Below are 27237 nucleotides of genomic sequence, written 5' to 3'. Positions count from 1 at the left end.
TTCTATGATTTTAGTATTTTTTTAAATTATTATTTTTCTCATGTTTCTATTATAGGAAATAAATATGAATCGTATTTTTATATTACTGAAAAATTTTCTTTTTACCGAAGATGTTTTTTAATTTTAAAATAAAAATACCAGTTTTAAAATAAAAAGGAGCCTTAGTTTTTTTAAATGTAAAAATGCAAGTTAAATAAGCATTGCTTTAATATCAATAGACAATTCTCATTTCACCCATATTTATACACACATTAAATATATCCATGTGAGCAAAATGGTTTACACCTCTAGGCTTTATGCATCAAATCCTTTATTGCTCCGTTTTATTTGGTAGCAATCAACATTTTGCAAGTCACTATTTGTGGGTCATCATATTCAAATTTAAATTTAAATATGTGTTATATATATTTTTCATATAATTTAATCTTTCAATTTTTTTAAAAATTTAGTATCTTTATTTTTTGAATTTAAAAATACAAGTTTAATTGTTAAATTTAATCCTATTATAATATCATTTGTTTTTGTTACATAACTATCAAGTGAGTTTTTAAAAAATATTTTATTAATGAATTTAATTAAAAATTTTAACTGGGTTAATAATTGAACTTAAATTTTTAAATTCAAAAATACGTGTAATAAATTAGTAGAAATATAAGTAGAGGAACTAAATTCCAAAGTGTAAAAAGTATAAGTGCTTAGACCATATTCTCACCAATAATAAATTATGTTTTTCTAGTCAATTTAATTTTTTTTGTTTTAAATAATTTTATATCTATTTTAATATGGTATCAAAGTTTTTTTTTACTAAAATGTTTATGTACATTTTTTCATTGTATGTTATACATGCCTATTATTCATTGAATTTACAACATAACAAAGCTTTTGTGTCAACTATTATCACTCCTATGTCAAATATTTTTGTTTACATGTTTTCAATTAATATTAAGTTGAATGGCTTAAATCCTAAACCGACAAAAGAAAAGATAATTACAAGTTGTGGATCTTCCATGACAGATACATATTCATCTGAGTTTCCAATAGAGTTGTGGTGAAAGAATGAATTAGTCAAAATTTAGTATAAAAACATAATGTAAATATAATTTAAGCGTTTTTAGTATAGATACACGTAGCCTTTGAAGAGAAAACTCTCATAACTTACCCAAAAACCTCACCCAACATGGCAAACCCTAAGCCACCTAACCTACCCATGCAATTCATGCTAATTATTGCATGCTTTACTTTTGTTTTTTATGGGACGTCTCCTTCAATGGTGCTTTTAAAATGGAATGCTCTTTCTAACTCACCGCCAATGGATCAACCAACTCACTTAGACCTTCTCTATAAGAAGCATTATTTAATCCCTTCTCCCCATCATATCAGAACCAATCCTAGCTCTCACTCTTACTTACTCTGATAATGGCTTGCACAATTAGTTCCTTGCTTACTCACGTTTTCATGCTCAGCATTCTGTTTGTTATTGCTGGGCAAGCCATTGCAGCACGTGACATCTCGAAGAATGATGATCAAATGAAACAGCCTGAATTTCTAAAACATGACCGTAGTGTGCTCATTCCAGGCCTTGGACGAGTGTTGCTGCCACCAGTTTTCAAACATCACAATCCACACACTATCGGCACTAGCACCCACACCGGCAGCAGTGGCCGCCATGTTGGCAGCACAATTGGTGGAAATCGCCAGCTTCCAGGTGGTGATGACACATTCGTTCCAAACCCTGGTTTTGAGGTGCCAATTCCAGCAGGTCGTGGTGCTGGCATTGCAGGAACAAACCCACGTCCTTGAACATGCTTGGCTATGAAACTTTCAATAAATCTAAGAATAAAGGGAATCAATTATCTGCATTGAGTCTTTAGGGGTTCCATTGTAGTCTATAGTATTCATTCACATAACTAAAGTGATATGAATTCGAGTTTGTCATTTTAGTGAAGTCTAGAGTCTACTCCTGTATGCATTTTCCAGTTGGAATCTATTTCTTGTCAAGTAATCATGTATCTCAATTTCCACATTAGTTATAAATTATGACCTATCATGCTTATCCATGCTTTCTTATATGATCATTTTAGATCCTACGTACTGAAAGTTCCTAGGTTAAGCAGATTTGGTAATTTGAAACTAATGCTGGGGAATATTAGACTATAAATTGGGCACCAGCACTACCATAGATTAGCATCATTGTATGTGTCTATAAATTTGAAAAAGCACCTTGTCCAAAAAAAAAGTATGCTACCCTGTTCATTAATCGCAATGCATGGCAAAATGGTGGTATTAACAAAAATCACAGTCCTAAAACATTCTTTTCTATGTCAATAATTGAAATGCTGGAATGCTTTCACATTTAAGATGAGGGGACCCAATTCCAGTAAGGAGGAAAAATACAACCAAGTCATGTCAAAAGAGAGAGTTGAAGCGAATGCAAAAAGACTAATCATTTAGACCCATTTGAAGCCTTTTATTTTTAACAAAAAAAACTAATATACGATTAAGAAAAATACCATATTAACAGACCGCTCATAATTGGCGCCTTTCACTTCTGTATTTGTATTGTTTTAATAATTTTTACCATTTTTTTTGTATTTTTTATATTTTTTAAATACCTTTTTTACTTTCTTTTATAATTTTAATTTAGTGATTTTGTCATGTCATCAATGACGCACGTTATCACTAGTCAATTTTTAAGTACTAAAAAGGATAACGGAGCAAAGTTCAAATGCCAAAACAGAGCAAAAACAAATTTAAATATAGAAGTGAGAATAGGGATGTAGTTTCTAAGCCAAATAATGAATAAAGCTTTTTATAATTAAATTTTTTTTTGGAGTGATGGAAGTGTTGTTAAACATACCATTTTATCTATTTCCACATTCAAAATGGTTGTATTCTCGTTTGTTAGTGGTGAAAGTAACAAAGTGCAAACAATGGTAGATCTGGAAATGATGGTAAGGACTCATACTGGGTTGAAATGAAATTTGACTTTGGTAAAAAAGGGAGACCGCAAGTGTTGAATCTTCATCACTAAGGATAGTGGCTCATGGACTCTATATTGAAAATAAAGTAAGATGAAATGGAGCCAAATTTGGTGTCACGTAATAGAACCATTTTCGTTTTTCTTGAATAAGAAATACTGAAAAATGATTAGTTAAAATTTTTTAAAATAAAAATAAATATACTTTAAATTTAATTATTAAATTGGTACTCATTCAAATACAAAAAAGAAAATGCAAATTAAATAAACATACATCAAAATACAAAATTGAGTTATTGAATAAATTGGTTTAAAACTCTTGGCTTGATTGCTCCGTTTTCTTTGGTAGCATTTAACATTTAAATATAATAAAGTTTTCCAAATATTTAGTGTGGGAAGCGAAAATGCTAATTAATCAAACGCATACCTATTGCAATAGAATGAGGAAATGGTGTAAAGCTAGATTAGTGTGTCCATTCACAGTAATCATCCAATTAATCCAAATAACCAACCTCACTTCACTTTAATTTATTGCTTTTCATCTTTATAATCCTAAAAAATAAATGATTTTGCCGAAACCTTTTTTTTGAAAAACAAAAATTTTAGGTTGTCGACTTTAAAAACAAAAAATTGGGAGTCGCCACCAATCTTTTATTGAGGTGTGATTGGATCACCTAAAAAATAGCTTTGGTCTACAAGTTTTAGAAAAATGGATCCGGGAGTCGGTTATGTACGAGGAAGGGTTAGCATCCCCGTAACGCCCAAAATTTGGTACCAAATTCATTAATTAATGTCTTGAAGTCGAGAATTAAAGAATGCGATCCTTAATTAAATTAAATTATTTATTAAGACCTTCTCATTTTGAAAAGAAAAACATCACACCCAATGCGTTAGGGCACAACATTTTATTCTCTTCACAATGAGTTAGTCAAAAATTCGTGTAATAGAATTTAAGAAAATATCTAATTGTTTAAAATTTATGAAGAAATAGTGGCCCAATACGTTAGGGCACAATTCCTTAAAATCCCAAACATTCAATATTTCTTTTATTTTTTAAAAATCTTTATCTCGAGAAATCAACGTGTCACATCCAATACGTTAGGACACAACACATTGAATTTCCAATGATAAGTTTTATTTTATTTGATTTAAAGAGCAATCCTCAATTGTTAGATTTTGAAAAAAAAAATCGGAACCCAATACGTTAGGGCTCAATTTTCTTGAGAAATCCTAAATAAGAGTATTATCTCTATTTTGAAACGTTTTATTATAAAATATTGCGAAAAATAGTGTAATGTTATGTTGAATGTGTGAATAGATGCCCTTTAAATAAATATCAATAATAAATACAACAATTTCATAGAAATGATATGAATAAATAAATAAGATAATGACATGCAAAATATCAAATAAATGGGCAAGATAATAATAAAAATATGCAAACATAAATTAATAAACAAATGATTGAAATAAACAAAAAAGATGTATACATGTACACATAAAATATATAAGTTTGAAATAATTAAAATGATATCAAAATTAATTAAATAAATAAAACATGTGTATATATATAAATATACTAAAATATTAGTTTTTTGGGTATAAATACATACATAAAATAAATATACATGTATAGATAAAATAATAATCATTACATATGAAAATTATAAAATAAAAAAACAATTACATTCTCAAAATTAATTGATTTTAAGAAAAATATAAAAAAGACTAAATTGGATTGCAAGTAAAAAAATATGGGGTAAATCCACAAATAAATAAAGTCTGGAGGACTAAATTGAACGCGTGAATTACATAGAGGGGCTGGAAGGGCAATTTTCCCTTCTCCTCTAAAACGGCGCCTTTCAAAAGGATTAAATTGAAATTTAAAATAAATTAAAGGCCAAATTTAAAAAAACAAAAAAACCTAATTGGAAATATATTAAAAGGCAGAGAGGCCAAAAGCGCAATTTGCCCCTCCGCATGAAAAACACGCGGATCCTGGGTCCGGGTCGGGTCGACGCGTGGATCCTCCCTTCAAAACGGCGCAGTTTTCAATCGGCTATTTAAGCCAAAAATATAAAAAAAATTTCATTTCTTCATTCCTTCAAAAAAAAACCGAAAATCAATTAAAAAAAAGCTCTCAACCTCCGGGCACCGGCCTCTGGTTTGGTCGTCGGCCACCATGCCGGCCGCCGATCTCTAGCACCGGCACCACCGTCTGTGATGGTCGGAAAAGGGGAAAATCCCCGGTTTGACCTTCTCGACCCCCTAAGCCTAAATCTGGGCTCAAATCTCTCAAAATATCAACAAAAGTGCCCCTAAAAGCAGAGAAACCCTTCGGCTTTCGGTCATCTGTCATCGGAGACGACACCCTCGGCCATCCACGGCAATCTGGGCACCCCTAAAGGTGACTTCTTTCCTTTTTATTATATGTTTTAGAAAAATATAAATAAAAATACAAACACACAAAAAAAAGTAAACAAAGTAAGTGAAAAAAAAATGAAATATAGACCTTTGAACTAATTTTTTCGCTTTCTCAATATTGAGCCCTCTGTTTGTGTTGTAAAAAATCATGCTTTTTTATTGATTTCTCCTTCCCCTCTTATTACAGTATTACAGTGGCTATTTTATAGCCAAATGAAATAAAACAACAAAAAAACAAGAAATCTGCTTGATTTGATTTGATTCGATTTGATTTTCTTTCCTTTTTTGTGTTTGCAGGTGAAAATTGTGAAGATCCGGAGGGCTGCGGTGCGAGACGTTGCTGTTGCTAGGGTTTCAGAAACTGTTCTCGCCTATTTGGGCTAAACTGTAATTGGGCTTTAAGTTTGGGTCGTTTATTTTAGGCCTATTTTGTTGTAATTGGGTTTGTTTTGTTTGGGCCTTTTTTTACCCGGGCCAAAATCGGGTATTACAAATTTTTTATAATTCTTTTAAAAAATCGCATCTAGGATAAACCTAAGCAAATAATTTTTTGAATAATTGTAAAAAAAATAATATATATAATTTATTTAAATATTATTAAGAATTATAAATAATAATTAATTTTCTAAAAAATTATATACATATAACATGTTTAAGGAATTAAACCATACACATATGTATCTTCTTAATTGAGTTGATATATTTAGCTAATCAAGTTGATGAGTCCTATTTTATTAATTTATTAACTTTCTTTATATTTTTATTAGTTTCTTATAATTCAAATATATACACATATAATAGTAACATTTCATAATAATTTATTATTATCATTTAAAATATTTAATAATTATTTAAGAAACCACTCCAAAATAAATCTGAAAAATCATTTGTCCAAGTTCATTATCGGCATTATTTTAAATATTTTTAATAATTTCAGTATTTTTATATTTTTAAATAATTTTCTATAAATTTTTTTGTCTAAGTTCATCTTGTACATGATTTTTAAAATAATTATAAAAAATATTTGTTTTGAGATTTTTTTAATTTTTAAATATTTACTAACATTGCAAAATGCCAAATCAACATGAGGTACATGTGGCACACCATTGTCACTATCTAATTTCTCCGTCATCCATGTTATCACTTACTCGTAGAAATTGATAATTTTTTTAGCAAAAAAGTCAATTTACTCTTTAATCTAATGTACAAAAGCTAATTTGTCCATTTTTTAGTAGAGAGGACAAAATACAATTTAACTCCTAATACAAGTGCTTCCATGATATTATTACCTAATCTTACTCATCCTTTAATACCACACCACTTGCATAAAAATTTTGAAAAACATCAAATGATTACTAATAAAATTTTAAACGGAAGAGCCAATTTGCACTTTTTTAAATATTCAGAGGTTAATTTGTCGATTTCTTAAGTATAAAGTGAAAAATGCAATTTACCTTTTAATACAAATGTCTCCATTATACTTTTGCCTACTATTTTTCTTCATTACAAATGTCTTCAATTTACACGCATATATATATATATAACTTTTTACTTTGCAGTCGGAAGTGGTCAACTGAGTTGATAGTTGAGGCTTGATTTGTTAGAAGTCAGGTTATTGAGTGAAGGTGGAAGAAGGATAGGGTTAAGCTGAGTACATCTATCGAGGGAAAGATGGGGACGAGAGGCACCTAATCTTGGTTATCATCTTCCTACGATGATGAAGAAAATGAAGGTGGAGAGTTTCCAAAAAAGAAGCTTATACTTTTTGGGTAATCATAGACAGACCACCACTGATATTAGGAATCTCTTTTATTCCTGAATTCGTCACAAAGACAAAAACCTTAGCAAGAAAGGGCACGGTGTTTCTAGCGTGTCTGTTTCACCAGCAGCAGCACAAGTTTGATCCTAGTTTAACTACTCTCCCTAATCTTGTATTTTTAACTCTGCACACCAACTGGGCTTTACTCAAAAGATAGATACCACTTTTAAGTAGTAGCAATAAACTTAGTACCGCCACAAAGAAACCAAATAGCAGAGAAGAGAAATGGGAATATGGACCAAACAACAATGCTGAGATCTAAATATAAATTAATTTGAAGTTTTTAAACCAGATAACGACACCATGAGTGCTGAACTCAGGGACTGGCAATTAATGGTAATGAAAGACAATGTCTTCAAGGAACCAGAGCTACAAAAAGGAATCCCCACCCTTAAAATAACTCAAGCTTCGGCATTCCTAATGAAGTCAATGCAAGTTTGGCAACTGCAATCAGTGAACCGACAGATTTCACACCCAAAACACACACAGGAAGTGCAACCCTTGCACGCTGGAGAACGGGAGCAACCCCTGTATACTCTGCGACTTGCTCTCTCTTCATCATCGTCACATGTTATTCTGAAACATTGAATATAAGTTAATTCTGAGCCAAAGTGTATTCTACATAACATATAGCAAATTATGAGTGTATACTACCTTCACATGCAAACAAATTCAGCATAGCATCACTTATAAACACTTGAAAGTCCTCTCTCAGCATTTGCATTCATAATATTACTAACAACAAATCAGAGGAAAAACTGCATGTTCTGGTAAATTATGTAATTTTCGTGAACTTGCCAACTAAAAGCATTTTCCAAACCCCAAAAGCAACAATCAAACAGACAGGTAAGCAAGAACAGTAGAACTTTACAATATGCAAGGAAAACGAGCTGGTTACTATAGAGCTATTTTCTAATAGCACAAGTAAATCATCTTTTGGTGCCAAAAATTTATGGAATATGATCAAGAATACCTGGCAGCTTTTCTAAGATACAACCAATGAAACATATCTGGCATATCAGGATAAGAATCGATATGTAAAATAGGACATCTAGATTCCTTCCTTGAGAAAGAGAAAGACCTAACTATCTCACAATCCCCCCTTTCATGACTTTGAAAAATAAACCCGTCACCATTTCATATTATGGACCCCAAATAGCGCTTGACTGTAAATTTCCTCCAATTTGAAGGACACTCAACAGCCAAACTCATTTCTTGTAGCCTCCTTATCAGGTAATTCTAATACGAGCATATAGGAAAGCAATTACATTGTGGTCCAATAGATGAAACGGTAAGATCTTATGCTTCTCATTATGGTTTCCAGCTTTACGCAAAGATCAAATGTAGCATGGTTGATAAATTTCTTAAAAGTGAATAATCCAGAACTGCACTAGGTCCAAAACTATGTGCTTTATGTTCAGTACTAGGTTCTTCAACCAAATTTACTTTTTACGTTTCTCAACATCCAATCTAACTGATTTTAGGTGAAGATCATGTGCAATACAGGTGCTTGTTTCATTGGCAAAGAATATTGATAACTTTTAGAAGCTATGAACCCATAGGTATTTATGAGATGTAAAAGCTGCTACCCATTTTGATAAACTAAATACACATTATGCAAAAGAATCAACTCCATATGCAAGGCCAAATTATGCAAATATGTAAGAAAAAAGGTTAGCAAAGCAAACTAAAAGAGGAATAAAAATGACTGATCATTAGTTCCTGTAGCCATCTATGAAGCAAGACACATGCAGAATACAATTTACCGCATGGCATGACATGACATGAACATAAAAACATGACATTTTTTAGAAAAACAAGACATGCCTTTTCTGGGAAAAGGACAAAACATGACAGTTGTTTTTTTTTTTTTAAATAAGACACAGCATGATAAAGATAAAACAATTAAAAACATATTTTAATTAATTCAATTCCATGTTTAAATGTTTTTATTATTATTTTCTATAAGAAAACCTTCTATCTCAAGACATAAAGGCCATAAAATTGTCATTAGGCAAAAACCAAAGTCATCTTCTTTAGTTTTTGGGCCTTAATAAGACTAAGTGAAATGTCAATTTGGGCTTGACCATCAGCTCATTGACAAGCCCAATTTATAACTAGACAAAAATCCCAAGTTTCTTTATTCTCTCTGCTTAATACGAGCAGTGCAAGGTAGATGTCTTTTTCTTCACCTTCTTCAGCCACCATTGCTTCACCAAAGCAATGGCTTTTTCTTCTTTTCTAGGCAATGTTTTGATTTTTTAATGTCTATATCAGACTCCGTTTAGAAATAATATTATTTTATATTTTTTGTATCCGACTCAGTCTGATACATATTCTGGTATGTCCAAAAACATGTCCGTGTCCATGCCTCCTAGGTAGTCATATATTGAGCTACAGCGCATGAAATGCCTTCATGATAGAGAAGCAAAAGATGAAACGGATCATGAAATAATCTTATGGATTTTGAAAAGTCGTACTCCAATATACATATTAAATTGGAGATAAATAAGTGTCTTGTTACTACAAGCATTATCTACATATTACATTTTAATTCTTACAACATTGATTTAGAAGTATGTTTAAGAATTACTAATGCCTTAATGCGCATGAGGCAACAGGCTTGAACATGATAAATGCAATTTATCATATAAGAACATAATCAATAATGGGAAGACAAACCTGTCATATAGAATATCAGAACATTTCCAGTTCACATCTGCTAAAGCATCATGGTGAATCCTACATTCCTCTTTTGTCCGCAATCGAAATCTTCTCTCCTTCTTACACCTGCTACAGCGAACAAACTCATCACGATGACAAACTCTTCCACTATGCGCTTTGTGAATACCATTGCCATTTTTCGATGCTTGATTGTAGTATTTTAGAAATGCAGTCTTTGATAGTGGAACCTTCTCCCCTTTAACTATCAGCCAAACATTATTTTTCCATTTCCTAGCTGTCTCTCTTCCAGAATGCTTCTCAAATGCAGCAGGAGTCAACTTGTCTGGTCATTTTAATGAACATTCACACGATTAGAAAAGGAAAAAAGAAGAATAAAATTAAAAAAGAAAAGAAAGCTTCAACATTTTTTACGGAAGTAAAAATTAACTAGAACTATAAGAATAAGGAGAAAGATAATGTCATATGCACCTAAATTGAAAGGCTCTATAAAGCGGTAAAGGCAGAGATAAAAGTACAGACAGCTTAAGCCAGTTTTAGTTATATTTAGTTGTAAGGACTGGTGCTGAAAAAAAATGGACAAGTTGGCCAGAACCATGACCTGTCTGATCGGTTCTTTGCAAATAGTTAGAATTGAAATTGAACCCGTGCATTTATGTTAAAACTTTCATTAGCTCAATGGTATGTTTTTCTTAACCATATACCACATTCAATACTCTTTTAATAATAATAATAATAATAATAATAATAATAAAACCAAAATTTTTAAGTTTCCATTAATCGATCCTTGAATCAAACGAATGGGATGAACCGAGGAGTTCCACAACTCCAAAATGACCAATGGTACAAAGAAAATATTTACCTAACCTGGGGCTAAAAGTTGTGGTGGATCAGCGAGATGAAGATTTATCTTTTAAGGCTTGAAGTATTTGAACCTCCAAGCCATGTTCACAATACTTTTCACATGGTAGCATCATGTAAAGAAAGACATGCAAACAGAAAGAACACATAAAAGAAGACGTTCATCCCCTGGAAACATAGCTATGCTTATCACCAAGCATGGACATGCTCAAAAGCATCCCTCACTGGCCATATACTTAACAATGGCATACCATCAGAGCAGGTAGAAGTAAAACATAAATATATAAATGATATATATTATGTATGAAGAATCCATTTTAAATGTTTCTTGCAAAAAAAAAAAAATACTCTGTCCAGCCAGAAGCAGAAGAAATGGAACTTCGCAAAACCAGATTCTGAAAAGACTGAATCGAAGACCATAGAATACCAAGAGTAAAAAAAAAACACACACAATGGGGACGATGCAAACTCAGAGCTAGCATTTTTTGAAGAAGACACCAAAGGAGAGCCCGAAAATATGCATGGACATCTTGTTGTTGTACAACCAAGGAAAACCAATTCAGTGAGACAAAACAACATACACAAACTGTGTAAAAACAGAAACCAAAACGAAAGGACTCTAAATTCTCCATCATTCATTTCTCACTATTACATAAGAGAAAGCGACACCCATCAACGTCAAATGCACCATAACTTGAACAAATTACGCATTATAGAGATCAAAACCCATTTTCCAGTAGCATCAAAGGAAAATAAAAAAAGTAAGGAGAAAAAGAAAGAAACAAAGGATGAAAAAGAGGCTTAGAGAGAGAAAAAAGAGAGACCTTCATTGCAACCAGGGGTGCATTCACATGTGATTTCAAGGTTGCCATTAGAGAAAACCCTAAGCTTGCCAACAGCGTCACCATACCTATGGCTAGTACACCCGCATGTCACTTCTACAAAATCCCCTCCTTTCTTCAATCCACTTACCTCTATCAACTCCTCTTCACTAAACAACATCGACCCACTTACTTTGTCAATCCCATTTTCCATTTTCTCGCTCTAACAAAGATTCTGACACACAGAGTCTCTTAAAGAACACAGAAACTTAAAAGAAGAGAAAAATCGAATCGACAAGATAAAAGGATCATACGAATAACGTAGAAAAGTGAAGGGTGTTGACTGAGGAGATTTTATAAGAGGTGTAAACAAAAGAGAAGGCAGGAATAACACGCCCCTTTATGGGGATTACTGGTGGAGAATAAGTAGAGAGAGAGAGAGAGAGAGAGAGAGAGAGAGTTGGCGAAGGAAACAAATACCGTGGGGGTGAAGGGGGATGTAAGGGAAGTTGAAGTGTTACTTGCATGACATGACATGGGAAAGAGAGAGACCTTGGCTTTGGCTTTGGCTTTGGCTTTGGCTTTGGCTTTGGCTTTGGGGTAAGGGCATTTTGGATTTTGGAAAAAAAATCCTATCATATCAAGACCATGGGAAGGAGCAAAGGCTTTCTGAAACTAGTATCGGGGACTTGTTGCGATGCCAAATGCAAATACGAAGCATTGTTTGACATTGAGGTAACTCCTTCAAATTCAGTTCTGCTGCTTTTTGCCCACCTCTGAATTTCAGCATTGCGTCCTACTCCTCCTAAAAGTTAACCATTTCCTTTATTATCCACTCTACTTTACTAGACCATAATTGTGCTAGGACGGTGTATCTATCTATCCTATGTTAAAAGATGATTAAATTGCTATACTGAGTAACTTTTATATTATTTCAACTTACAATAATAAAATAAAAGGTATTTAATTAACAAAATATAATTAAAGATTATTATTCATCCTGTCGAGTGAAATTTTTTTATTTAGTCAAATTAATAAATTTGATGTTTCAATTTATAAATTTTATAAATTAAGTTAAATACCAACTTTCTCAAAATTAAATTAACTATTTTTAAACAAATCGATTTAAAATTATTTTTTTACAATCTCCTTAAATTCTAAGTTATAAGACATAAATTGAGGTCACGTTTGGTTCACTATATTGGAATAGAGGCGTAATAGCAATTCAATTGTTTGGTTGAATGTAATGGAATAGAGGCGTAATAGTATTCTTGTGTTTGGTTGAATGGAATGGAAGTGTAATAACATAAGGGAAAAAACTAAAATGACTAGAATACCCTTAGCAGAAATTTGTTTAGGTAAATGATTATTATTATTATTGTTATTAAATTTTAATAAGATTATTAATATCAATAATAAATAATTTAATCATATTTTAACATAATTATTATTAAATATATTTCAATTAAAATATATAATTTAATAAAATTCTTAATATTAAATATTCTTATATGAATTTACTAAAATCATAATATATAATACTATAAAATATAATTTAAAATAATTATTATTAAATATAATTTATTAAAAATATATAATTTAATAAAATTCTTAATATTAAATATTCTTATATGAATTTACTAAAATCATAATATATAATACTATAAAATATAATTTAAAATAATTATTATTAAATATAATTTAATAAAATATATAATTCCCCACTTTATTTGAAGATGATACGAAAGCTAATTAATTGTTTGACTAATCAAGGGACTGATTTTGTTTAGCATATTTATGTAATAAGAGTTTTTCATTTACATCCGAGTAAAGTTATTTTAATTTTATATTTCAACTAACTTAACATTTTATCTCCTATATTCTTTTGGAATATTAATTTTATATCAATCTTATACCATTCTTCTATTATCATTTTGATTAAATTTAAGCTTAAATCTTATAAAAATAACATGTTTTAATAATAAATAAAACAAACTTATTTTATTAAATTCCATAAGTTCAACTTAGTAAATTGTGCTTCTTTTAAAACGAAAAAGGAAAGTAGGTTATGATATAATTTGGTAAATTAAAATTAGTTAATATCCAAACTTTACAATTTTATCATTTGTGTCCTATACTTTTAAGCAAATATTCTCTCCATTGAAGGTGTAGTAGATCACTTCATGCAAGACAACAAATCAAAAAGCAATTATATAAAGTACAAGCTTATCAACATAAGGCCAAGATAAGGAGTCAATTTCTATTTTTCCTTCATTAAGCTTATCAGTATATGGATCCATCAATCCACAAACACTTATACAACCAAAAGTCCCATATAGGAAATGACACCTTTTTCCCTTGAACTAAAAGTAGCTACTAATGCTCAAGCACACAAGAATACACAAGCTATTACTTTAGTGCATGCGCACAGTCACACCCCCTTGGGTACATTCACATTTAAGAGGATAATATATACTAATAAACCAATAACAAATAAAAATTTACAATAAATTCATGCCAATTTCCCCTTCAAGAACTTAACAACAGTAAAACACAATAGCTCTAACAAACAAGTTCCAAGAAGAACACAACAATTATCTCATCAAATATACCTCTGAATTGGAGATATACTCTCTGATAATATACCAAAGCTGAGCATTTGTATCCATCAACTGCAAATTACACAGATGAGAAGTAATTTTAGGTGACAGACAACCAGAAAAGAGGCAAAAGGGCCATGAGTTTCATGATGCACACCAAGAATTGGAAACCACTCTCAGTTAATCTTGGAGCTTCTTTATCTCTGTAGAAATAAACATAAATACATCATGACACCAATCGTGAGATATAGAACCCTCAATATCTATTGCATAAAAGAAATGAAGCTAAAGTTCATGGCATAATATAGCACCTCTGACGCAAAAGACCATGCTGAAAAATTCTCATCATGGAAGAGCTGAAGCTCGTTGATTTTTCAGCTTGTCCTGAACTTATAAGTTGCAGCAAGAAACACTGCTTAACAAAGCTGAAGTAAGAAGCAACTCAAACATAAAAACTAAACAGTTGAGCAAATTCAAAACTAATTGCATAATTCTGCATCACATACACTACCATTAAGAACATAAATTATGCCAATGACAGTTCTAACTTTTTCCCTATATGTTAGTAAACTGTGATTGAAAAAGTAATTGAAAAAGTATTCAAGTTCAGTTGTTCATTCTCACCTCCAACACATTGTAGATCATATAGAGTTTAATTGTTCCTTGACCACGAACCATGTGATATATTAGACTGATATCTGGGAAGACAAAAACTAAAATTAGAGAATAAAACCACCTATGGAAACAGTATTACTTGTTAAACTCTCTCAGTCCATTAGTGGTAGAGCACTAATTAAGCCTCAAAATCTTAATAAGCACCAATGATATGGATATTTTTAATGATCGTCTATTACAAACATACAGGCAGTGATATGTCCTGCCATACCTGTTTGGCTCAGGAGAATGACTCCACATGCTAGAACAAGAAAGCAGCCAAAATCACACAGCTCTGCTGCAGAAAGCCTCTTGAATTGCCTGCCACAAACATGGTTAGGTTATTTTGCAATCATTGCAAGACACAATAACTGTAGTATGTGCCAAAAAAGAATAATATGATGATTTCATATATGGCCTAAAAGAAACAAATGTTGTTAAAACAAAAGAAGCATAAGGAGAAATAATATTTTCTTGTGCACGAACTCTAAAAATGATGCCAGCCATTATGCCAGCCTTATTGAAACTTCCAAAAGAAAGCATGAGCCATAATTCTAATAGAATCCTTTTACTACTTCAACGAAAAACTTAAAAGAGAAAAGGCAGAATTGTTTCGACATAAATTCGCCACAAGCATGAGGATGCAAATCATATGAACCAAAGTATGTATAAATCTGAGTGTGTGAGTGTGTGTGTGTATACAATATATTATAATAGCTAACCTTGCAGTCAGGAACCTCCAAAGCTTAATCAGAATCCTTGTTAGCATGATAGTTAACAAGGATAGAAACACATCAAAGCAGACAAAGAATCCAACATCTATAAGCTAAAATAAGATTGCCGCACTTGATAATGTTTCAAAAAGAAAAACAATGTTACAACAAAACAAATCAATTTGATTAAGCAATCCACAAGAAATAGAACAATAATTCAGCATTTTAACAAAAATAGAGTAGACATAGCTACCAGATGAGGCAAAAAGAAAATTCCAAGAAACAATGAATATAGTCAGTGCACGCAAACTTGTTACTGATAATGTGATGAGGTACAGGTGGAGATTACCAACAAATCCATCTTTTCTTTTTCTTTTTGACTCTCATATTTTATCCACATCAAAGAAGGGAAAGCTAATATTACCACTTCACATCTACATGGCAAGCGGAAGATAGTATCATACACTCGCTCTCGTTCTTTCTCACTACCAAGTGTTGTGGTCCTCCGCAATGAATTTCCACTATACATTTCATCCAAAAAGTACTTCGCCAGTGATTTGTGCACTGCATAAAGATCTGTCCAAATCAAATCAAATACACAGAATCAATACTTTATCACTCTGTCCTTAACATTAACAAAATATAAACAGATAAAAGAGTGCCGAAAAAGAGAGAAAGAGGTGAAAGCAGCCATAGATTTGAGAGAAACAAAACAGCAGCCCTGAGAAGAGAAGATATGCGACGGACAAAGCTAAGGAAAATTGGAAATAAAAGATGAAGAACGGAAGAAGTAGAAGGAGGAAAGTTACCTGGATGAAGAAGGAGAAGAAGATGAAGAACGGAAGAAGGAGAATGAGGAAAAAATAAAAATTGCCTTAAATATCTAGGTCTCCTCTGCAATCAATGGAAAAAAAGGGAAACGTAGAGATGGTTGGAAAGAAAGTTACAGAAGCAGAAGATGAAGCTGAGGGCAAAAATTGAAAAAGAAAATCAGAACAGAGAAGTAATAGCTAATCTTTGCTTTTGGAAGGGATTAGAAATCGGCGCTGAAGCAAAGAAAATGTCGAATCCGTCCGCAACGTAATAGGCCCGTCTTAAGTCAATACAGCGAACCAAACGACTATTGAGTGGGGCCACGGAATATGGGTGTAATGGCTAATCCATTACACCCAACCAAACATGGTGTGAGAGAAAAGTTTGAAAACTTCGTACAAGATAAGAGAAAAACAATATTTTTCTAGAATTTTGTTAATATTAGTTTTATAACTTTCTATAAATTTTATCAATTCTGGAGATTATTTTATATTTTTTGTAATTTTACGAGACTTTAGAATTGTTTTTTTACATGAGCTTTTAAAATATTTTCTTAATTTTATTATTTTTGAAATTTAAGAAATTATTTAAAGATTAGATAAAAATTTAATGTTCAATTTTTGAACAATTCATTCTAGCATTTTAAACAATTTGTGTTAATAGTAAAATTATAAAATATTCAGAACGATGGGAAATCGGAGCAAATAATTCAACTACTCGAAAACTTATTATGAACGAAGAAGAAGAAAATTGCTTTAAAGATAAAAAAATTAGTGGAAGAAAACTCTAAATCTCTATTTGTGATTATTGATACATGTATAAATGCAAATCATTAATGTTTTGAAGATAAACATATTCCTATTTTGGAATCTAACTAAATGAATATCTCTTTTAAAAGGTAAGTATTTTGATTCAGTTATTATTAATTTAATTATTATAATAAAAATGATAATTTAAATTCATATTTGACGCAAGGTTTTAACTAAAACGACAAGATTGATTGATTTTAATTTTCCAGAAGACCTCAATGGTCATGGCATTGCATGTGCTTCGATTGCCATAGGAACTTTAACAGAATTAAAATGGCCCAAAGATGCTTATGAAATTTTCGATTATAAAATATAAGGGGGAAACCCATTTGCTAGAATAACATTCTACAAGTTTTCCGGTGATAAGGTGACAATTGATAAAATTGTTGAAGTTTTAAAAAAAATTATTTGCTTAATACTATAGGGAAAATAATTTTGAACAATGTGGATGTAATAATGGTATCTTTGAGAACAGATTTTTTGTCAAACATTTCTTTGTACCCCTGTGATCCAATTAATATGAGAGGATATTTGGCCATTAAATAAAATATAATTGTTTGTATATCTTTTGATAATCGTGCTGATTTTTTTTACACTCTATCGGGATGGCTAATACCTTTAGTTATTGAGGTCGGATCATGCAGTTCTGGTGGAAGATTCATAACACAAGTTTAGAATACAAATCAAGGTACATGATCATTCTCTAAGTAAATTATTAGCTCAATGATAAGTTACTAACTTATTAATATATTTTTAATTTAGGGGTTCAATTCATTTATGAATAAAGATGAAGATTATTGTAAACTAATTAATTAGTCCGAGTATGTAGTCAATAAATTTCTATTTAGATTATATTGTAATATTAATATTGATATATAAAATTATACTAACAAAATATTTGTTTATATGTTAAAACGAGTTGTTGAAGTTGTAGGAACAAGAAAAGGAAAATAAGTTGAATCCAAAGTCGAAACATCTCAACTACAAAAGAAAAATGTAAAGATTAAGAAAGATATGAAAGGGAAAATTGTGCAAATTATGTGAAGGTGAAAATTGTGAAAATTTTGAAGGAGAAGATTTTTTATGATGGAGAAGAAAGATGAATAATAAAAGAGCTTTTAAAAGAAAATGTTGTTGGAATATTGTGCTCATATTTGATAAATTAATTTCGATCATATAAGCTTTTAAATGCATGTTCAAATTTGAAAATTTATTATGGATGAAGAAGAAAAATTTGCTTTAAAGACAAAAAAATTCAGTGGAAGAAAAGTCGAAATCACTAATTGTGATTATCGATACATGAATAAATACTGAATCATGAATGTTTTGAAGATAAAAATATTTCTATTTTGGAATCTAACCAATTAAATATAAAGGTATGTGTTTTGATTCAGTTATTACTAATTTAATTTTTATAATAAAAATGATGATTTAAATTTATATTTAATGTAGAAAAATTGTGGAAATTGAAAATTACACCAAAGGAATGGTTTTAACTAAAGCGACAGGATTGATTAATTTTTAATTTTTTTCGAATGACCTCAATAGTCATGGCACTACATGTGCTTTGATTGCCGTCGAGACTTTAACAAATTTCAAATGGCTCAAAGATGCTTCTGAAATTTTTTATTCTAAAATATAAGGGGGAAACCCGTTTGCTAGAATAACATCTTACAAAGTTTCTGGTGATAAATGTGACAATCGATAAAAGTGTTGAAGTTTTAAAAAAATTCTTTGTTTGATGCTATGGGAAAAATAATTTTGGACAAGGTAAATGTAATATTAGTATCTTTGAGAATAGATACTTTGTCAAATTTTTCTTTGTATCTCTATGATCCAATTAATATGAGAGGAAAATTGGCAATGAAAAAAAAATTTGTTTGTACATCTTTGGGTTATTGTGTTGATTCTTTTACACTCTATCGAGATGATTAACTCATTGGGTTATTAAGGTCGGATCATGTAATTTTGTGGAAGATTCATAACACAAGTTTAGATAGGAGGTAGAAACAAATCAAGGTATATGACCATTCTCTAATTAAATTATTAGCTCAATGGTAAGGTACTAACTTATTAATATATTTTTTAATTTAGGGGTTCAATTCATTTATGGATAAAGATGGAGATTGTTGTAAACTAAATAATCGGACCAAGTATGTACTCAATAAATTTCTATTTAAATTATATTGTAATCTTAATAATGATATAAAGAAATTGTATTAATAGAATATTTATTTACATGTTAAAACGAGATGTTGAGATTGTAGGAACAAGGAAAGGAAAAGAAGTTGAATCCAAAGTTCAATCATCTCAGCAATAAAAGAAAAATAAGATGATATAGAAAGATGTGAATGGGAAAATTGTGCAAATGATCTGACGGGGAAAACTGTGAAAATTGTGAAGGGAAAGATTTTTTATGATTGTGAAGTAAGATAAATAATAAAAAAGCATTTAAATGCAAATGTTGCTGGAATATTGGGCTTATCTTTGATAAATGAATTTCGATCATATGAGCTTTTAAATGCATGTTCAAATTCCGAAAATTTATTATTGGCGAAGAAGAAAAAAATTCCTTTGAAGGCAAAAAAATTTCAAAGGAAGAAAAGTCCAAATCACTAATTGCGATTATTGATACATGTATAAATATGAATTATGAATGTTTTGAAGATAAACATATACCTATTTTAGAATCTAACCAATTGAATATCCATTTTGAAAGGTATGTGTTTTGATTCAATTATTATTAATTTAATTATTATAATAAAAATGACGATTTAAATTCATATTTAATGTAGAAAGATTGTGACCATGGAAAATTATACCAAAGGAAAGGTTTTAACTAAAGCGACAAGATTTATTGGTTTTTTATTTTCTCGGAAGACCTCAATGGTCATGGCACTGGATATGCTTTGATTGCCATCGGAACTTTAACAAAATTCAAATGGCTCAAAGATGCTTCTGGAATTTTAGATTCTAAAATATAAGGGTGAAACCCATCTGCTAGAATAACATCTTACAAAGTTTCCGGTGATAATGTGACAATTGATAAAAGTGTAGAAGTTTTAAAAAAACTATTTGCTTGATGCTATAGGAAAAATAATTTTGGATAAGGTGAATAAAATAATGGTATCTTTGAGAACAGATAAATTATCAAACCTTTCTTTGTATCTATGTGATCCAGTTAACATAGGAGGATATTTGGCAATGAAAGAAAATATAGTTGTCTGTACATCTTTGGCTAATAGTGTCGATTCTTTTTACACTATATCGGGATGGTTAGCTCATTTGGTTATTGAGGTCGTATCATGTGGTTCTAGTGGAAGATTCATAACACAAGTTGGGATATGAGATACAATACAAATTAAGGTACATGATCATTCTCTAATTAAATTTTTAGCTCAATAATAAGATACTAACTTATTAATATTTTTTAATTTAGGGATGCGATTCATTTATGGATAAAGATTGAGATTATTGTAAACTAATTAATTGGTCAGAGTATGTACTTTATAAATTTCTATTTAGATTTTATTGTAATCTTAATATTGATTTATAAAAATTATACTAATAAAATATTTGTTTATATATTAAAAGGAGTTGTTGAGGTTGTGGGGACAAGGAAAGGAAAAGAAGTTGAACAGAAATCTAAAACATCTCAACTACAAAAGGAAAATATGAAGATTCAAAAGATGTGAATGGAAAAATTGTGCAAGTGTTGTGCAAATGATGTGGAGGGAAAATTTCTGAAAATTTTGAGGGGGGAAGATTTTTTATGATGGAAAAGAAAGATAAATAATAAAAGAGCTTTTAAATGAAAATGTTGCTGGAATATTGTGCTCATCTTTAATAAATGAATTTCTATCATACGAGCTTTTAAATGCATGTTCAAATTTCAAAAAATTATTATTGACGAAGAAGAAAATAATTGGTTTGAAGACAAAAAAAATTTCAATGGAAGGAAAGTCGAAATCACTATTTGCGATTATTGATACCTGTATAAATGTGAATCATGAATGTTTTGAAGATAAACATATTCCTATTTTGGAATCTAACCACTTCAATATTTATTTTAAAATGTAAGTATTTTGATTCAGTTATAACTAATTTAATTTTATAATAAAAATGACAATTTAAATTTATATTTATTGTAGAAAGATTGCAGCCATTGAAAATTACACTAAAGGAAATGTTTTAACTATAGTGACAAGATTGATTTTAATTTTCCAAAAGACCTCAATGGTCATGGCATTGCATGTGCTTTGATTGCGTTCAGAACTTTAACAGTATTAAAATGGCTCAAAGATTATTCTGGAATTTTCGATTCTAAAATATAAGGGTGAAACCTGTTTGCTAGATTAGCACCCTACAAAGTTTCCGGTGATAGGGTGTCAATTGATAAAAGTGTTGAATTTAAAAAAAAAAATCTTTACTTGATGCTATGGGGAAAATAATTTTGGAGAAGGTGAATGTAATAATTGTATATTTTAGAAAAGATATTTTATATAACCTCTCTTTGTATCTCTGTGATCCAGTTAATATTTTAGAAAATATAGTTGTTTGTACATCTTTAGGTTATCTTGATGATTCTTTTTACACTCTATCAAGGTGGTTAACTCTTTTGGTTATTGAGGTCGAATAATGTAGTTCGGTGGAAGATTTATAACACAAGTTGAGATAAGAGGTAGAAAACAAATCAAGGTACATGTTCATTCTCTAATTAAAATTTTAGCTCAATGATAAGATACTAACTTATTAATCTTTTTTAATTTAGGGATACGATTCATTTATAGATAAAGATTGAAATTATTGTAAACTAATTAATTGGTCGAGTATGTACTTTATAAATTTCTATTTAGATTTTACTGTAATCTTAATATTGATATGTAAAAATTATACTAACAAAATATTTGTTTATATGTTAGAAGGAGTTGTTAAGGTTGTGCAAATAAGGATAGGAAAAGAAATTGAATCGAAAGTTAAAACATATCAGGTACAAAAGGAAAACGTGCAAATGTTGTGCAAATGATGTTTAGGGAAAATTTGTAAAAATTTTGAATGGAATGATTTTTTATGATGGAGAAGAAAGATGAATAATAAAAGAGTTTTTAAATGCAAATGTTGCTGGAAGATTATTCTCATTTTCGATAAATAAATTTCGATTATATCTTTTAAATACATGTTCAATTTCCGAAAACTTATTATCGATTTAAGAAGAAAGTAATTGCTTTGAAGACAAAAAAAATTCAATGGAAGAAAAGTCAAAATCTCTAATTGAGATTATTGATACCATATAAAAGTGAATCATGAATGTTTTAAAGATAAACATATTCTTAATTTTGGAATCTAACCACTTGACTATTAATCTTAAAATGTAAGTATTTTACCTCAGTTCTAACTAATTTAATTTTATAATAAAAATGACGATTTAAATTTATATTTACTGTAGAAAGATTGCAACCATTAAAAATTACACCAAAGAAAAGGTTTTAACTATAGCGACAAGATTGATTGATTTTAATTTTCCAGAAGACCTCAATGGTCATGGCATTTCATGTGCTTTGATTGACGTTGGAACTTTAACAATATTAAAACGGCTCAAAGATTATTCTAGAATTTTTTATTCTAAAATACAAGGGGAAGCTCGTTTGCTAGATTAGCGTCCTACAAAGTTTCCGGTGATAAAGTGACAATTGATAAAAGTGTTGAATTTTTTTTAAAAAAAATTCTTTACTTGATACTATGGGGAAAATAATTTTGGAGAAAGTGAATGTAATAATGGTATATTTGAGAACATATACTTTGTCAAACCTTTCTTTATATCTCTGTGATCCAGTTAATATGGGAAGATATTTGGCAATGAAAGAAAATATAGTTGTTTGTACATTTTTGGGTTATCTTGCTTATTCTTTTTACACTCTATCAGGATGGTTAGCTCCGTGGGTTATTGAAGTCAGATAATATAGTTCTGGTGGAATATTCATAACACAAGTTGAGATAGGAGGTAGAAAACAAATCAAGGTACATGATCATTTTCTAATTAAATTTTTAGCTCAATGATAAGATACTAACTTATTAATATTTTTTAATTTAGGGGTGCGGTTCTGTAACACCCAAACTCGACCTAAACGTTATGGTCGAATCTTGAAATGCTACATAGAAAAATTATAAAACTGACTTTTTCTTTCTGAAAACACCGTGTCTTTGTTACTAAAAGAGTCTACTTATTTAAAAGAGCGTGTTGTTACACTTATTAGTTAAAAAAAGGTCAATTGTTTATGTTTTCAAAATAAATCAAATAATTTGCAGTGAAAATTCTTAAAATGTTATATTTTGGTAAATTGGGTTTGTTTCCTTGAAAATAGTTAATTTCATAAAAAAACGATCATTTTCGTAAAAACCATTTTATCAATCATCATGCTAAAAACCAAAATAAAAATTCGAAACCATAAACAATCCCAAAAGTCTAGATAGTCCAAATTGTAAAATAGTCTCAAAACAGAAATTTAAATAAGCCGAATTTAAGTAAATAAAGTTTTACAGCAATGCAGACACAACCAAGCTCCCGTTGCACCAACCCATCTAAGTCTAAAGGTTACCTAAAATGATCAGACGTAAAAAGAGTGAGTTTTCTTTTTAAACTCAGTGTGTAACCCAAACATATACAGAAATTCAGATTTGATCACATGGCAGAACAGATACAAACATACATTTAATACAGAATCATATCAGACTAGTACAGATGCATATATATAAATCCTACACCCATCCTCTACACATCAACTCCAACCATCCCAACACACCACGTGAGGTATAAAACACCCACCCAACCCTACACACCACATAGTATCCTTACAACACTTTCCAAAATAATTGCAGCAGTGCTACCAGTATAATAGCTAGTTAACACTTTAAACAAAACACTTCCTCCATATAATACATAACCCGCCCCGTAGTCAGATACAAACGGAATACTAGATTAAACAAAATAATAGATACCAGAATATATAAATCATGCATGCTCGTAAAACAGATATTGAACATGCTTATACATAACAGATCAAACATATAGCATCACATTACATGCATTTAAGCATTATTTACGTCGAATTCATACTAACAGAATAACAGATTTCATGCTTTACGGCTTATATAACATATACTGACCCCACGGAAGGCCCATAGTCGATCGAGGCGACATGTACAACCCTAAGGAAAAATTCTAAAATTTGAGCCCATATGCTCGTATGACCCACACAGCCCAAAATGGCCATGCCTGTGGTCCACATGCCCCACACATACCCATGTAGCCCAAACGACCGAAAATGGCCTAGACCGTGTATCACACACAGCCTTACACACGGCCTACCACACGACCGTGTGGCGTCGAAAAGCCACAATTTTAGCTTTTTTCGTTCACTATTTTTCAGGTTTCTCGTTACATACCTTATTCGACTTCAATACCTAAGTAAACACGGAACCCTCAGTACCTAAACATGGGGTTCAAAACATTAACCTAGTGACGTTTCACGACACTAATTCACAGATAAGTATAGCACACAATGCCCTTAAACAACTCCAAGTACAATTAAACCATTGCCCAAGGACGGATTGCCACCATGCGATTCAAGTTGCTGGGGAAACGCTAATCATCTCGCAATTCTCCCCTAATAAAAAATCAAAGCGATTAACTAGGAGAAAAACGCACCACACACACCTAACTTAACCAAAGTCAATGAATGGAACAGTCCTCACAACAAACAAAAGAAAGAAGAAAAGGATAAAAACAATTACCGACACAGAACGGTGCAGCAGCAAACCAATACACAACCTTCACAAAAATCGCAAAACACAGAAGACAAAAACTTAAGAGAAAACAAGAAGTTTGAAGTAAATGGATGAAAAGAATAAAGTCAAGTCTTGAAATCTCTCCCACTTAAAAACCAATTGAAAAGGTGAGCGAATGAAATTTTAGAAAAAAATAATGGCAGAAATCTTGGGATATTTTCTCTCTTTTAAAAAAAAGAAATAACAGACAAATCAAATAAAAAAAATTAACTTTTAAGATAATTGAAAAAAATCAAGGATTTACTTAACAACCCAATCAACTCAAACCACTAATCCCATTAACAACCTGATAAGAACTAAAAACCTTTACCTACATTGACACCACTCAACCACTACGACAACTACTCATTGACACCACTTAACCACTACGACAACTACTCATTTACAACAAAATTTGTAAAAAAACAATTTAATAAGTCAGGGCGTTACATATTCATTTATGAATAAAGATTAAGATTATTGTAAACTAATTAATTGGTCAAAGCATGTACTTTATAAATTTCTATTTAGATTTTATTGTAATATTAATATTGATATACAAAAATTATATTAACAAAATATTTTTTATATGTTAAAAGGAGTTGTTAAGGTTGTAGGAAAAAGGAAACGAAAAGAAGTTGAAACGAAATCTGAAACATATCCGCTACAAAAGGAAAAATTGAAGATTTAGAAAGATGGGAAAAGGAAAATTGTGCAAATGATGTGAATGAGAAATTTTTGAAAATTTTGAAGAGGAAGATATTTTATTATGGAGAAGAAAAATAAATAATAAAACAGCTTTTAAATGCAAATGTTGTTGGAATATTGTTCTCATCTTCGATAAATGAATTCCGATCATATAAGCTTGTAAATGCATGTTCAAATTCTGAAAAATTATTGCCGACGAAGAAGAAAGTAATTGCTTTAAAGGCAAAAAAAAATTCAACGGAAGAAAAGTCGAAATCACTAATTGCGATTATTGATACATGTATAAATGTGAATCATGAATGTTTTGAAGATAAACATATTCCTATTTTGGAATCTAACCACTTGAATATTCATTTTAAAATGTAAGTATTTTGATTCAGTTATTACTAATTTAATTTTATAATAAAAGTGACAATTTAAATTTATATTTAATGTAGAAAGATTGCGGCCATTGAAAATTACACCAAAGGAAAGGTTTTAAGTATAGCGACGACAAGATTGATCGATTTTAATTTTCTAGAAGACTTCAATGGTCATGGCATTGCATGTGCTTTGATTGCCGTCGGAACTTTAACAGAATTTAAATGGCTCAAAGATTATTCTGAAATTTTTTATTCTAAAATACAATGGGGAAACCCGTTTGCTAGAATAACATCCTACAAAGTTTCCGGTGATAATGTGACAATGATAAAAGTGTTGAAGTTTTAAAAAAGAATTATTTGCTTGATGCTATTGGGAAAATAATTCTGGATGAGGTGAGTGTAATAATGGTATTTTTGAGAACAGATACTTTGTCAAACCTTTCTTTGTATCTCTGTGATCCAGTTAATATGGGAGGATATTTGGCAATGAAAGAAAATATAGTTGTTTGTACATCTTTTTGTACATCTTTTGGTTATCTTGCTGATTCTTTTTACATTCTATCGGGATGGTTAGCTCCTTTGGTTATTGAGGTCGGATCATGTTGTTCTGGTGAAAGATTCATAACACAAGTTGATATAGGGGGTAGAAAACAAATCAAGGTACATGATCATTCTCTAATTAAATTTTTAGCTCAATGATAAGATAGTAACTTATTAATATTTGTTAATTTAGGGGGTGCAATTTATTTATGGTAAAATATTTAGATTATTGTAAACTAATTAATTGGTCAAAGTATGTACTGTATAAATTTTATTTAGATTTTATTGTAATCTTAATATTGATATTCAAAAATTATACTAACAAAATATTTGTTTATATGTTAAAATGAGCTGTTGAGGTTGTGGGAACAATGAAAGGAAAAGAAGTTGAATCAAAAGATGAAACATCTCAGCTACAAAAGGAAAAATGGGAAGATTCAGAAAGATGTGAAGGGGAAATTTGTGCAAATATTGTGCAAATGATGTGAAGGAGAAATTTGTGAAAATTTCGAAAGGGAAGATTTTTTACTATGGAAAAGAAAGATGAATAATAAAAAAGCTTTGAAATGCAAATGTTGCTGGAATATTGTTCTCATTTTTGATAAATAAACTTCGATCATATGAGCTTGT

At 30.4% G+C, this 27237-nt stretch overlaps 3 protein-coding genes across 5 annotated transcripts; 1 reads left to right on the top strand and 2 right to left on the bottom strand.

The window, feature by feature from the left end:
• Positions 1-1351: 1351 nt before the first annotated feature.
• On the top strand, positions 1352-2053 carry LOC105762184 (putative cell wall protein). The gene has a single exon (XM_012580079.2). It carries the CDS (start codon positions 1417-1419, stop codon positions 1798-1800), a length of 384 nt encoding a protein of 127 aa, XP_012435533.1. The 5' UTR covers positions 1352-1416; the 3' UTR covers positions 1801-2053.
• A 5401-nt stretch (positions 2054-7454) lies between these two features.
• Positions 7455-12353, bottom strand: LOC105764190 (protein ULTRAPETALA 1). The gene is made up of 3 exons (XM_012582701.2): positions 11588-12353; positions 9903-10227; positions 7455-7796 (listed from the first exon to the last, which is right to left on the bottom strand). The coding sequence occupies exons 1-3, from the start codon at positions 11796-11798 to the stop codon at positions 7622-7624; spliced, it is 711 nt and encodes a 236-aa protein (XP_012438155.1). The 5' UTR covers positions 11799-12353; the 3' UTR covers positions 7455-7621.
• Positions 12354-13830: 1477 nt separating this feature from the next.
• On the bottom strand, positions 13831-16775 carry LOC105764191 (protein POLLEN DEFECTIVE IN GUIDANCE 1-like). 3 transcript variants are annotated; one of them, XM_052624833.1, is made up of 8 exons: positions 16426-16775; positions 15976-16127; positions 15561-15664; positions 15071-15159; positions 14809-14882; positions 14496-14596; positions 14342-14387; positions 13831-14256 (listed from the first exon to the last, which is right to left on the bottom strand). In XM_052624833.1, exons 2-8 carry the CDS (start codon positions 16078-16080, stop codon positions 14179-14181), a joined length of 597 nt encoding a protein of 198 aa, XP_052480793.1. In that variant the 5' UTR covers positions 16081-16127; positions 16426-16775; the 3' UTR covers positions 13831-14178. The 3 variants fall into 3 exon arrangements, with proteins under 3 accessions (XP_052480793.1, XP_052480792.1, XP_052480794.1); XM_052624832.1 differs by having other exon boundaries at positions 16361-16772; XM_052624834.1 differs by lacking the exons at positions 15561-15664; positions 16426-16775 and having other exon boundaries at positions 15976-16119.
• Between the last annotated feature and the right edge of the window lie 10462 nt (positions 16776-27237).

Source organism: Gossypium raimondii, chromosome 12 (assembly GCF_025698545.1).
Source record: "Gossypium raimondii isolate GPD5lz chromosome 12, ASM2569854v1, whole genome shotgun sequence".
NCBI lineage: Eukaryota > Viridiplantae > Streptophyta > Magnoliopsida > Malvales > Malvaceae > Gossypium > Gossypium raimondii.
Note: the sequence above shows the minus strand (reverse complement) of the source record. Positions and strands in the feature narration are given on the sequence as shown.

Coding starts and splice junctions, on each gene's coding strand:
- LOC105762184 (XM_012580079.2), top strand. CDS start 1,417: ATGGCTTGCACAATTAGTTCCTTGCTTACTCACGTTTTCATGCTCAGC.
- LOC105764190 (XM_012582701.2), bottom strand. CDS start 11,798: ATGGAAAATGGGATTGACAAAGTAAGTGGGTCGATGTTGTTTAGTGAA. Junction 10,228..11,587: donor CACCCCTGGTTGCAATGAAG/GTCTCTCTTTTT, acceptor TAAAATGACCAG/ACAAGTTGACTCCTGCTGCA. Junction 7,797..9,902: donor TCTGATATTCTATATGACAG/GTTTGTCTTCCC, acceptor TCAATGTTTCAG/AATAACATGTGACGATGATG.
- LOC105764191 (XM_052624833.1), bottom strand. CDS start 16,080: ATGTATAGTGGAAATTCATTGCGGAGGACCACAACACTTGGTAGTGAG. Junction 14,883..15,070: donor CATTCTCCTGAGCCAAACAG/GTATGGCAGGAC, acceptor TTGTCTTCCCAG/ATATCAGTCTAATATATCAC. Junction 14,257..14,341: donor AGAGTGGTTTCCAATTCTTG/GTGTGCATCATG, acceptor TGTAATTTGCAG/TTGATGGATACAAATGCTCA.